Source organism: Chroicocephalus ridibundus, chromosome 4 (assembly GCF_963924245.1).
Source record: "Chroicocephalus ridibundus chromosome 4, bChrRid1.1, whole genome shotgun sequence".
In the NCBI taxonomy this organism is placed as follows: domain Eukaryota; kingdom Metazoa; phylum Chordata; class Aves; order Charadriiformes; family Laridae; genus Chroicocephalus; species Chroicocephalus ridibundus.
Genome location: NC_086287.1, coordinates 46,180,511 through 46,193,008, shown reverse-complemented (window position 1 = coordinate 46,193,008; position 12,498 = coordinate 46,180,511). Strand labels below are relative to the sequence as shown.

The 12,498-nt window shown below is 45.5% G+C and overlaps 1 protein-coding gene across 10 annotated transcripts in view; it reads left to right on the top strand.

Annotated features, from left to right (window-relative positions):
- The window catches only part of PHF21A (PHD finger protein 21A), a 141,404-nt gene extending 129,174 nt beyond the window's left edge, over nt 1–12,230 (top strand). For all 10 annotated transcript variants that reach the window (XM_063331866.1, XM_063331860.1, XM_063331867.1 and 7 more), the window contains 3 exons: nt 707–782; nt 1,106–1,209; nt 3,139–12,230. In XM_063331866.1, coding sequence (XP_063187936.1) covers nt 707–782; nt 1,106–1,209; nt 3,139–3,393 — 435 coding nt within the window. In that variant the 3' untranslated portion in view covers nt 3,394–12,230. The remainder of the gene's footprint in view (nt 1–706; nt 783–1,105; nt 1,210–3,138) is intronic.
- The last annotated feature ends 268 nt before the right edge of the window (nt 12,231–12,498 follow it).

The window sequence follows — 12,498 nt, the reverse complement described above, 5'->3', positions numbered from 1 at the left end:
TTCCCACAAAATTAAGGGGGAAAATTCTGAGATACTTCACTGTAAAGTGACCGAGCCCTTCTGAGACACCCCTCTGATTCACTTATTCAAGAGACACAATACATCTCTTTCCTCTCAAAATAAAGTTTTTTAGGAAGGAATATGTAGGAAGGATCTGAAAGACAAAATGGTGCTTACCCTTATAAAGAGGGTTTGACAGTTCTATTAAGATGATTCTGATAAGAAGGGGAGATAAGACGGTTTCATATTTTACTAGCCAGGAAGCATGATGTTTGAATGTCAGGTGTGGAGACTGCTCCGTGCCATGAAAAGTTTTCTCCCAGAACAACTAAGATCAGCAATTTGTCTGAACCATGAAATAATGTTTATGTCTCCTGGCAAGTTTGAGTTCAGATATATTACCCTTTCATTGCTCTTTTAAGTTGTTCAGTTTCATTAGTAGAGTTTATTTGTGGCTATGGAGGGAATTTGAGAAAATGCTGACATTTGTAAGAAACAGGCCTGCTTTGTGGGAGTCACAATACAGTTGTGAATAATTCCCTCTGTTAAATCTCAGAACAGGTCTGTGAAGCTTCATGTTAACAGGACTGAGACTAATGACAGTCATAAAAGAAAACCCTCAGTCTTCCCCTCTTTCTGTCTCTCCTTTTTGCTTACCTAGAGGTAGATTGTATAACAGCTAAATCTCTAAACGCTTTGCTTTCAGATGCTAAAGAAGGAAGAAGCAATCCCATGGCCAGGAACCTTAGCAATTGTTCATTCATATATTGCATATAAAGCAGGTAGGAAAATGGGGAACAACACTTCCGTTTCACTTTTAACAATGGAAGATGTTATTTTGGGAATGGGATAGAATGGTACTTCCTTTACAAAAGGAAATTAAAGGGAAGGAACCTTAATCGCTAGTCCAGTGGAAATAGCTGTCTAAATGTTAAGCCTTCGGTGATGCTTGTGTATGCCGGTGAAATTTTGCTTGTGATTTAGTACACAAGTTGTTGAATTGACTTTAAACACAATTACATTCTTTAAAAGAACCATTTTAGACCCTCTGTCCACTGTTGTAACAGGAACATTTTAAATATTCGATTAATATTCTGTTTTGTAGCAAAAGAAGAGGAAAAACAGAAACTACTTAAATGGAGTTCAGATTTAAAACAGGAAAGAGAACAACTAGAGCAGAAGGTCAAACAGCTCAGCAATTCTATAACGGTGAGTATTGCCCTTCTAAATAGCTTTGCACCTGTGTTCTGTTGCCAGAACGCAGAGAGAAAACTGGAGAACGAGTCCATGTGCTAGACCTGTCTTCCACTGGATTAACTGAGAATTGAGTGAGCGCTTTCCTTTGCTTTTCTAGGACTTTGGGGAGCAGGAATGAAATACAGGCAACATATACTTAGATTGAGTCACTTATACATGATCCGTGCTGACTGTGTATTGTAGATGTGCAGTGACTATAATATCCGTAGGTGACAAACATGACCCAGAGCATTATTTTCTGTGGGCAGTGGATTAAGTCAAATTCTCCAGTGGCTCACTTAAATATGAATAGTTTGGCCTCTGTGTGTAATAAGAGTTACAGTCTTGGTGCACTTTCCAGACCTTCCTAATGTGAAAGTGACCATTTACTCATGGCTGGCTCTAGGGCTTTTGGCATGTTGCCTTGGCAGTCAGCAGCGGGACACTGTGCATGCCTCTGCATCACACTAATTAAACAATGTCATACTTCTAATCAGAAGCTGTAGTTTCCACCTTAGTTTATCACAGTAATTGGAGCATACCTGTTAATTTGCTCTCTCTTCTTAGCTTAATATGCAAATCAGGCTCTTCGATAGCCAGCGTAAAGTTTGAGCCCCTCAGTTAGCATAGCCCTAGTCACGATCACAGAATGAAAAATACTGAAATCTCTTATGCGGTAGCATCTGTAAGGCTGGATACATAAGTACAAACTTTTCTTTTTAAATACAGATGCTTTTTGACCTGCCTGTCTTTACCTATTAGAACAAAAGTAAGTTCCCCATGTTTAAAGACCCCTAAATGCTGCCAATACAAATAAAACAATTGTGAGCAAAGAAGTGGTGAGAGGTGCTGGTTATCAGTTCTTGAGGCTGTCATCTTCTGGTTAGCAGTAGCTGGGCATAACCTGAGCAGCACTAGAGCACTAACACTGTTTCCCAGTGATGCAAGCCCTTAATATGAGGGATTGACAGTAGGTAAGGAGAATGGTTTATTTTCTATGATCAAGTCATTGCTTACACTTTCAATGGAACTGTCCTAATAAGACACAAAATAGTCTAAATTTTGCGGCATTCTTATGATGCCATGAGCTGCACATGAAAATAGTAAAGCTGAAACCAACAGTGTCTGGAGATCAGCGTGGATAAAAGGTTTAAAAAATGTAGGAAGGTTGCCATCTTCATGTAAGAACCTGAATGTTACGGACATAGCTACCATCTCCTCCTTTTTGAGAGTTTCAAATACAGATATAAGCAGTTTTTCGCCCTTGAAACATCACTTTTTTTTAAAGTTATCTTACCATGACTCTTAACTGATGAGCTGTCTAGGTTACTACCGCTTCTAAGTGAAAGAAGTGGCCACAAAATAAGATTTTCAAGTGAAGAAGGGCTTGTTTTTCTTTTCAAGTGCCCCTTTATTTCTTGAGAGGAGGAAGTGATGTTCCTGCTAAAATGTATGTGAAAGCAAAGGCTGTATCCCATTAGCGGCATGCACACACACTGTCAGCAGTCAGCTGCAGTAGGATGCCTGAGTTTGCAGATCTGAGCTAAAGAAATTTCAGCAGTGCAATACTAATAGAAAAATAATAAGAACATATACATGGAGGTTTCCCTTCAAAAGGAACACAAAAGGATGGAGCTGTCTGTGTGGATTTGCAAAACACCTTGGGATGAAAGGGGGCCATACCAGGTGACAGCTATGTACTGGCAATTTAATTCCTCAGCCTGCAAATAAGAATTCTGCGAAACAGCCCTGAGACACTTTTTCGTCTAGGCTGGGAAAGTGAAATTGTAGCTGCAGTCTTTTCTGCATACTTACATTTAGATCTATGAACATCATATTCCTTCTCTTACCTTCTTTCATTCATAAGCTTGAACTTGTTACTGCTTTTCTGTTTTGCTGCAGAAATGCATGGAAATGAAGAATACCATCCTTGCAAAACAGAAGGAGATGCACAGCTCCTTGGAGAAGGTAAAACAGCTGATCCGCCTCATCCAAGGCATCGACCTTTCAAAACCCATAAACTCTGAAGTCAATTCAGTAGCCATCTCCAATGGCATGGACTCCACTAACAATACTAATGCTGCCACCTCCACCTTAGCCCCCTCCCCTTCCCAGAGCTGCATGGTGAACTGTAACAAGAGCGATGAGACTAAATAACACAGTGAAGTTAAGAAGGCGCCAAGGGAGGTGGCGGCAAGGAGGAAGAGCAAAATAATGAAACTCTAGAAAAGCAAAACCGGATTTCTTCTGGAAAGTGCAGAATTCTTTAGTTCTTTGGTTCCAGAGAGAGCGTGAAGATGCTTGTGCCAGGCGGCACCGGAGTTTGCCAATTGATCCTTCTTATTCTGTGTGTACATGCAAAGTTTGGATCATGTTACATGAATAGTGCCAGCTGGGGGTTCTTTGCCAGCACCATGCCAAGTGAAATAATATATTTACTCTCTCTATATTTTACACCAGTGTGTGCCTGCAGCAGCCTCCACAGCCACTATAGGTTTGTTTTATTTTTGTTTGGGGTGAGGAGCAGGGATGAGGGAGGAGAGCAGGTTTCAAATCCTTATTTGCAGAACAGTTTGTTTAGCTAGGGAAAAACAAAAACAAGTCCAAAGAGCCTGTGGGCTTTTCCTGTTTCTAAACTCTCAGTACTATTAAACCAAAAAAACAGAAATATAAATTATCAAATCCCAGTGCCCAGAAGGGACGAGTCTATCAAATAAGCAGTATTTACTATTGTTTAGACAGGAGATGTACAAAAGGAAAGGAGATGGACTTTTCACTGAGTAACCAGCACATGTACAGGCTGAGGATCTACTGTCCCAACAGCTTTGGGTTAATCCTATTTCTTCACATTAAACACCAGACATGCTTTGCAGAATTGTTTGGGTCCTCACACTCATCCAGAAAGCCTACGTTGGGAACGGGAAAACAGAGGGCCAGAATCCAGGGTCAGCTTGGAGCATTGGACGGAGGTGTCCCAAGAGAAAATGTGCATTGATTACTTGAAAATGAGATTCCAACCCTTTTCTATATTTATAAACAACAAAGGTATCCTGAACAAAGTAACACATGACCCAGATGTGTGAACTGAACAGAGAAATGTCCTTTTCTTTCACTTCCTTTCTCTTCTTTTGGTAACAAGAACTAAATAAGGAATAGAAAAGCTGTTTTTCAGGCTGACAGTCTAATTAAAGAGGTAGATGGGACCTTGCATGGTATAGATTAGAAGTAATAGTGTCAGTGAGATACAGTGAGTCTTTGTGAGTCCTTGTGTCATCGTTTTGGGCACTGTTTTTTTATGCAAGGGCAAAATCTTTGTATCTGGGGGAAAAAACCAACTTTTTTAAATTAAAAAGGAAAATAAAAGATATTGAGGTCTTCCTAGTGTTACTTAAAATAAGATCAAGGTAAGAAACATTGTAAAAAAAAAAAATTACAAAAGTGCTATTTGTTTCCTAAACAAGTGATTTCTATTAAAAAGGTGTCAGAACTGGAGAAAATGCTGTGTACTTAGAATTTTTTAACACAGACTTTGCTTATTTATGATGACATTCTGTCTGCTGTGTTTGTGTTTTAAAATCCAATGGGACAGTTTCCGTAGATTATACAATACGTGCTACTGGCTAAACTCTAAGAGAATCAAATCCCACAGTGCTGGATCTCGCCCCACCTGGGGGATCTGCCAGGCTTGTCTCTGCCGTTACCGTATCTCCCCCATGCTTTCATATGTTTGTAGCCCAGAGAAAAGCAATTGGCAGCATGCTTGTTTAAGGCTTTTATAGTTTTGTGATATGGACTGATTAGAGCTTGAGAATGAAAGACAGTGAGTTGGTTGGACTAAAAATCGCCTTCTGTTACATCCTCTTGTTTAAGAAGTTCATCTCATGTATAATCTTTTGGCTCTAGAGAGCAAGGCTTGCCTTATGCTTCCTTTTATTGTGGGGTCTGTCACAGTTGAGATTGCTGATTCTGGTCTCTTCGGGTTGTGTCCCAGAGCTGCCTAGTTTCACTACTGCGTATAAACATTTGGGCAAACCCCATTTCCACTGGAAGTACTGGGAAAACTCCCTTTACTTCCAGTGGGAGCAGAGTTGAGCCACTACACAGACAACGTGAGGCAGAGTCCCTGGTGTGGTGCCCTTGGGAGCATGCGTTGGGTGGCGAGGCAGACCTGCTCAACTGTTTCTAGTGGAAGACAGAAAAGCTTTGGATTTCAAGGATGTATTTCTGAGCAAGAATGAGTGAATACTCCAGACACTACATAGCCTGAGAGGGTCTCTTTGCTGCCGCAGCCAAGTATGCTTCTGTGGGATTCTTGGAGCTGTTTTCTTCGCTCTCCTTCAGGTTGCCCTTCTGCCCTTTAAAGACTTTTATTCCTTCTGTAGGAGCGTGCACTATTTTCAGCTCTGAGCTCAGAACTGGTATCCCGAGTTCTCACATTTGTCTGTAGCTGGGAAAGTGACTCTTCTGTGCACTTCTCAGCTGAACCTGTGATAACCTAGACTCTGTCTTTTGATGTTTGAGTTTTGTTCTGAACTAGCAGAGCTGGGAGGATAAGTTAGCACAAGTGGCAGGGAGACAGCTGGGCAGATGACGTCAAAACTGATCAAACTAAAAATGTCCTTGCATCAACCCAGTTACCAGTGGGGGTCATTACCATAGGGCAGCACTGGGCCAGCAACCCGTAGCATTTAAACAAAGGACTATGTATTTCAAGGGATGAAGAGAAAAAACAAACTGAACACGAGACTTCTTTTTTTAGAATATGAGCCAGCAACTAACGGCCAGATACTCAGGAGAAACTCTCTTTGAGTTTGTTCTCTAGTTGGGTTTGTTCTCTAGTTGGCCGCTTGGGTAATTCTTAACATCATCTTCTGAAGCACTGAGTACATTCCTGGTAAGACGCAATCTTTAGGAATAGGTGCACTGAGTCTTCGTAGTTCTCATGTTCTTATTGCTGGTGTTATCTTCTGAGCTCTCTTGGAAGCACTGCACTATTTGGGGATAGCAAGCTATGCCTGAAGACTCAATCGTCCTTCTGTTTTCTTTGCCAATTTGGGAGGGGACGGAAGTGAAATTCACTGGTAGCCACATTTAAATTTGAGCACAGTTAACCACCCAGATGTTAAAAAAGCTATTATTGCTTTTCTGAGGCATCTGCTCCTCTCCGGAATCCGAGTAGATAAGTATAGACTTTTTTGTCCCTTTTGTTACAGCATTTGTGTTCCAGACTGTAAAAGGATGCCTTTAGTTAATCATTACCTGGCAGAGAAATGATCTTCAGTTAGACTTTTTGATGCTGCTAGGTAGTCTTCTCTCTCTTGCTGATCCGGTTTGGATGCTTTCCCTCCTGGTTTTGCAGCAGTATCCATCAATAGGCAAGGAGCATTCCCAAGGCTGCACTGACACTGGCAATGACGCTGATACATAGACAAAAGTAAATTGGCGTTATCACTGCCCAATTAGCAACAGTAGGGTGGAAGGTGAATTGTCATTTGCTAAATACAGAGGAAAATGTGGGGTTTTTTTCTAGCGGCTCTAAGGGGTTCCACTCAAGGAAGAAATTGAAACTCTCTGAAATTTAAAACTCAAGCTTGACTTGGGTTTGCATTGTTTGGGATTTTTCCACATATAATACTTTAGAGTGAGTTTGTAGTAAAACTTCTGCTCTTTGGGAAGCTGTCATAATGACTGGCCTTTTGTATTTCCAAACCGCCATCAAGATACTAACTAATTCTTATGTCATTGCTTGTCATTGGTGGGAAATAAGTGGCTTTTAAGTCTCTGTTATAAAGGAGGAGATGAGACCACAGAGGAAGCTCATATCAGAGGCGGTCCTGGCTCTCAGCCCAGTGCGAAGGGCTTTAAGAAGTCACCCTGCTTCCTTGCTCAGAAAGAGAGTAAGTATCGCAGGAGCAGTTTTTTCCCTTCTCCTTGCAATCTGTTCTTTAAACAGCTGGAAAGGGGTGTTGTGGTCTGAGTGGGAAAGCTAGCATGTGACCTGGCTAGAAGAATTAGCATTCTCGTTAGTATTCTCATTATCTACGTTTAGTGCCAGCAGTGGTTTTAGCAGAAACATGGTAAAGGTGGTACTGCTGGGGCTGATTGGCAGGCAGGGTGACTAGCATGGATGGTTCTTCAAAGACGTCATTAGCCGGGAGTTACCATGTTGGTGGGATGAACTAATGGTTTGCATGAGCAAAACAAGGACTTTGTTCTCTGTTGCTGGCAAGTTTCTGTCGGCGGGGATATGAATTAAAAGCCGCTAAACTAGAAATTAAAGAGGTGATAATTTTATGGGCAGATCTGTTGGGTTTGTTGTTGGTAGAAAAAACCAATATTGTATTTTATCCTTCCTAGTTGACCAGGCTTAAGAAAGCACATCTGTATTCCAGCTGTCTAGAAATGTGAACCCTAATTCTGACCTCTTTGGCTTCAAATCATTTTCTTCCCTGTACCGTTGCAGAGGCAGCCCTGAAAAGCAGCATGATCAGCATTCAGGAGGACCCAGAGTGAAATCTCCCTCTTAGCCCCACCAAGCAGTGGCAGCCTACAATAGAGGGAGTAAACTCTGAAATTTCCTTCCCATGTGGATACAGTGGAAAATACTTGTGAATTTGCAGTGCACATATTTTTCTCTTTCTTCTTTTTCCCCAGCTGGGTTGCACCCTGTCCTCTTTGCTTCTGAAGCACTAATGATGAATACATGTTTTTTAATGAAACATGTTTTTTAAAATATCATATCCAGACGTCAAACCAAAATTCACTCTTTTACTGAGGGCCTCTCTCGGTGAGCTGCTCAGATGACCACTGAAATACCGATATTACAATTCCTTGTGGACCATGCCCTTTTGGGTAGAATTTGTTGTGTCTTTTATGAACTGTTTTGACCCTTCTTCACCTCCATTTGTCCTCCTTTGGGATTCTGAAGATCCAGGGCAAGTTCAGCCTTGCTGGGTTACTGCAGAGAGTTCTCTGACAAGTGTGTAGAAACTCTTCAGAAGAGTCAGGAACCTGGAGAAAGAGGAAGATGTTTTGTCGTGCAGCTAATTCATTTGGCACTTAGGCTTGCCTGGCCAACAAACTACCTCAGCGAAGGCCATTCCCAAGCACCGTGTGGATTCTGTAGTTTCTGGCATTCAGAATGCAAAAGGTCTTCAAAGAACCTTTCCAACAGGCAGCTAGGTACTGGTCTCTGAGGGCACGTGAGGGAGCCTCGCAGCAACACGCTGTTGGATCCTCGTTTTCAGTGGTCAGACTTGGGCCAGGGAAAGCCCTAAAAATCAGGTGGGATCAGGAAAACACAAGAGCTGCAGACATCTTGTCTCCAGGTTATTGCCGTCTTACTCAGATCCTTCCTTAAGCCTCAGTCCTGTTTGTAACGCCTACAGAATGGAATGTAATACTTGAAAAATATGACACTCTCTGTCCTTTAGCTCCCATTTCCCCCGTGTTTATCTCTTATCTGGGACAAGAACTTTCTGCATCATTGTGTCTTGTACAGGCTGAGCACATAGTTGAAACTTGCCAATAAAGAAAATTATTTATACCATGCACTGGTAAGCTTGGTAATTATAGACCCATGAAAAGACAAAACGCCTCTCCTAGAGGTCAATTTAAGATGTGGGCTTGTTTCAGAAAACCAAGACCTTACCTGTGTGAGGGTCTGTCTGTAGCCCCTGTCAGTATTACTGAAGTACCCCAGGAGCGAATGGAAAACAGGCTCGCCAGGAGCGCTGGTGCTGTGCGAATGGCTGCGCTGGAGTCTGTCGCGTGAGAACAGTCAGGCCAGGGCTTCTCATCGTCCCTGGCCAGAGCTGGCTGCTGCAGGGATGAGGGAAAGGACAGAGGCCTGTTCAGAGAAGCAAGGGCAGGGAGAAGGGCTGGAGACAGGGGAATGGAAGAAAGCAAGCAGGAGGAGCAAAAGAAAGCAAGACTACGTGGGGCAAAGCAGAGCAGAGAAAAGAAATGGAAAGAGATGAGAAGAAGGGAAAGCGAGGGTAGGAAAAATCCAGGGGCGAAATAGGGCTCCATTGTGAGGAGACAAGTATCCCTGCAGGTACAGGGTTTGAAAGTACAATGGAAAGATGAGAACAAAAAGGCTCTTTATCCCACCACGATTTCTGACTTGGGTTGATCTCTGTTCCAAAGTGTGGTGGAAGAGTTTCTCAGCTGCAGATGGGGACAAAAGTGGGCACTAAATCACCCCTAGCTCTGCTTCTACTGCCAAGTCATCCCACCCTGACCGGAGCCTTGTTTGACTTCTGTGGTACAACATGGGACAAGGCAGATCAGGCAGACCTTGGGGCAGCCAGAGCCTGTCCTCATGTGGACTGAATTAATTAAAAAATCCCCTGGCTAGCAATGTTCCTGGGACTAGCCAAAGGTTCAGCTCGCCAGTGTGGTTTGCACCTTCCTAGTTCGAGTGTCACGATCAGCCTAGTTGAAACCAGTGTCACCTTCCAGAGGTCCTGGGTCCTGAGTGAGCAGAGGAGATGATGCCGGGCAGGACCTGAGAGTCAGGTAATTCTCGGCTGTCTCTTGGAGTATCTGTGCAAGGTTCCTGTTCTCTGGGCCATCACATCTGGTAGTTCTGTGCCAAAACCCCTCTGTGCAGTAATGCCTCCCTGTTTTCTGAGGATCTGGTTTATTTAGGGGCACATATAAAAAGGCAGTTCAGCAGAGCAGCTAGACAGGGGCATGTGGTAATTTTAACGTAACCCTTGAGGAGCTGAGCCTGGAGAGCCGCGCTGAGGGCCTGCAGCAGGGCTACATTAAGCAGCAGCCCCTGGGGCACCTTCCTGGGAGAACGGCGCTCCTGGCTGGAGTGTGTTAGCAGGGTAGTAAGCTCTCAGTGTCTGTTCTTCTTCACTCTGTAGTGTCCCAGCAGGTGTCAAATGCTTCAGACAGAGAAGCTCATCCCAGTCCATGTCTAGGAAGGAAGAAGTACTTAAGGGCATGTTTACTATTGGGAGCGCCCGGGGAACTCAAAAGCCTTGTAAGCTTGGCTCGGTCTGTCCTGGGCAGAGAGGTGGCGCAGAAAGGCGGCCGCCGCGAGCCATGAGCAATATCGGTCTGCTGGCGCTCAGCAGACTTTTCACCACCCAGGGAATTTGCATCTTTTTTCTTTTTCCTGAATTTACACTGGGAAATGTACACCTCGACCAATTCCTGCTCTTTTGTTGCCTGCCTTCTTTTATCTGTGTTGTCGGAAAAGATGTGAAGTATAGTTGCCTCTGAGCTTCCAGAAAGCACTTTTCTTAGTGAGCAACCAGAATGGCCGGGGGGGGCGGGGGTGTAGCTGAGGTCGGGAGGGAGGCAGTGGCTTATGCCGGTCCGGCACGGAGCTCCCAGGGCTGTGTTCAGCGGCCACCCGTGATTGTGGATCCCCAGTGCTGAGGGTTGAGGCTGCAGCAGCACTGGGGCGACGCTGTGTCCGTGCAAGCACAGACCTGTCAGATCCAGATCTATCCAGATCTATCAGGCCGGGCATGCTGAAATTGAGCGGGGCAGGACACTTATTTAAAAAAGAAAGGGAGAATCCCTCTGTGCCTCGCATTCCCCTCGGTAAAGCGGGTACCGGCAGCTCTGGCACTGCACGAGCTGTTTTCCGTGGGTTGCGGGCACTGCTGAAGGAGGAGGTACAGTCGCGCTCCATGCTGGGTGCGGCAGGAGGCTGCTTGTTTCTGCTTGTTCTGGGCTAATGTGTAATTTCTAATCATAGTCTCATACGTTTTTTCCCTTTAACTATCACTGGCATCAAAACACTGATTGACTCTAGAGCCAGAAGTAGCATCTTACCCACCAGCTCTCCCTTCCAGAAGGTACGTTGTCTCTGAGTCATTCCTGATGCCCTACATGACAGGCAGCCAAGACCCTCCTTAAGGAGGGTTTTTGCTACTGCATAAGCCCCTGAGGCTGGGGCAGCTTCCCGGCAGCCCCATGCAACCAGAGCCAAGAGGCGGTTATGCCCCACGGACTACTTACAGCTGCCGGGCCCCCCCAGGCACCCTTTTACGCTGGCAGAGGCACCGTGGCCACCTCTCATAGTCCCACAGGAGCAAAAAACGGGGGTGCTGTTGCAAACTACGTTAAGCAAGGTAACCGGGAGGAAGATGGCTACTGCCAACCTGTTCAGGCTCCTGCGCGGGAAGGAAACAACTTCGCAGTGTTAACAACAGCGGAGCCCGTGGTGCAGAGCGGCAGCTTGCCTGGGAGGGCCCGGTGCAGCGGTGGTGTGGCTTCCCATGTGGTACTTCCATCTTTTGGGGGCTGACTGGCTCTAATCTGCAAGCACCCACCGTGTCGTCCGCAGCCGAGGGCAGGCAGGTTGTGAAGGCAGCTCTGCCGGGGTAGAGAAAACACTCAGGCCTCCATCACAGCTTCGCGTTCCTGCAATCATGCAGGCACCATCTCAGCGGACTTGTTGATGCCACCACCCGCCTGTGTGCTGTGCTTCGTCCTGTCCCTTCGCACCCACCGCGTTTCACCGAGACCAAGCTGTAAAAAGGGACTCCTGGCTTGGGGTCGGACCAGGAGCTGACACTGCAGGGCGCCGTGTCCGAGCTCCGGTCCCTCCTCGGCCCGCCCGACTTTTCACCAGGTGCTTTTGCTGAACAACCCCCGGTTCTGGCAGTGCAGCCCCCCACGTCCATGGGCCCAGCGCTGCGAGGGGACAGTGGCAGCTTCTCTCCCGGCTGGGTTTCCCCACGGTGAAGCCACAGCTCTCTGCCCTCCGTGAGCCGGAGCCACCCGCCTGTGCTGCCCCTCTCCCCGCCAGTCTCCCGTCCTCGCAGGCCCTGGTGTAAAATGCCCTTTCTGACCGGTACTGCTCTGTTGTCACAGAATCACATCTTAAGAACACCGACTCGTGAGCTGGTTTGGGTTTTTTAAATATCTCTATTTTTTTTAGCCTTGATGCTCATAGTGATCTGCAGTCTCTTTGCTGCCTTCAAGTCCCTTGTGGTTTTCAGTTTTGGTACAAATGTGTTTAGATTTTAGCAAATTAAAGTTGGGGGGGTGGGAGGGGGAGGGGGTACAGAGCATCTGATCAATTTGTATTTATTTATTTTAACATTTTACTAAATAAAACACAATAAAATCTCTTGTCTCCTTAGCTGTATGTACCAGGCGGGGACAGTGGGTCCCACCAGCACAGGGGACGGCGCGGTGCCTGCAGAAAGTCCCCGGCCCCGGGAGGAGTTTCTGTGCGACGGCTGCGGGGCGCTCCAGCTGGAGGCTCACTCTCTTGGCAGGGAGAAGGGT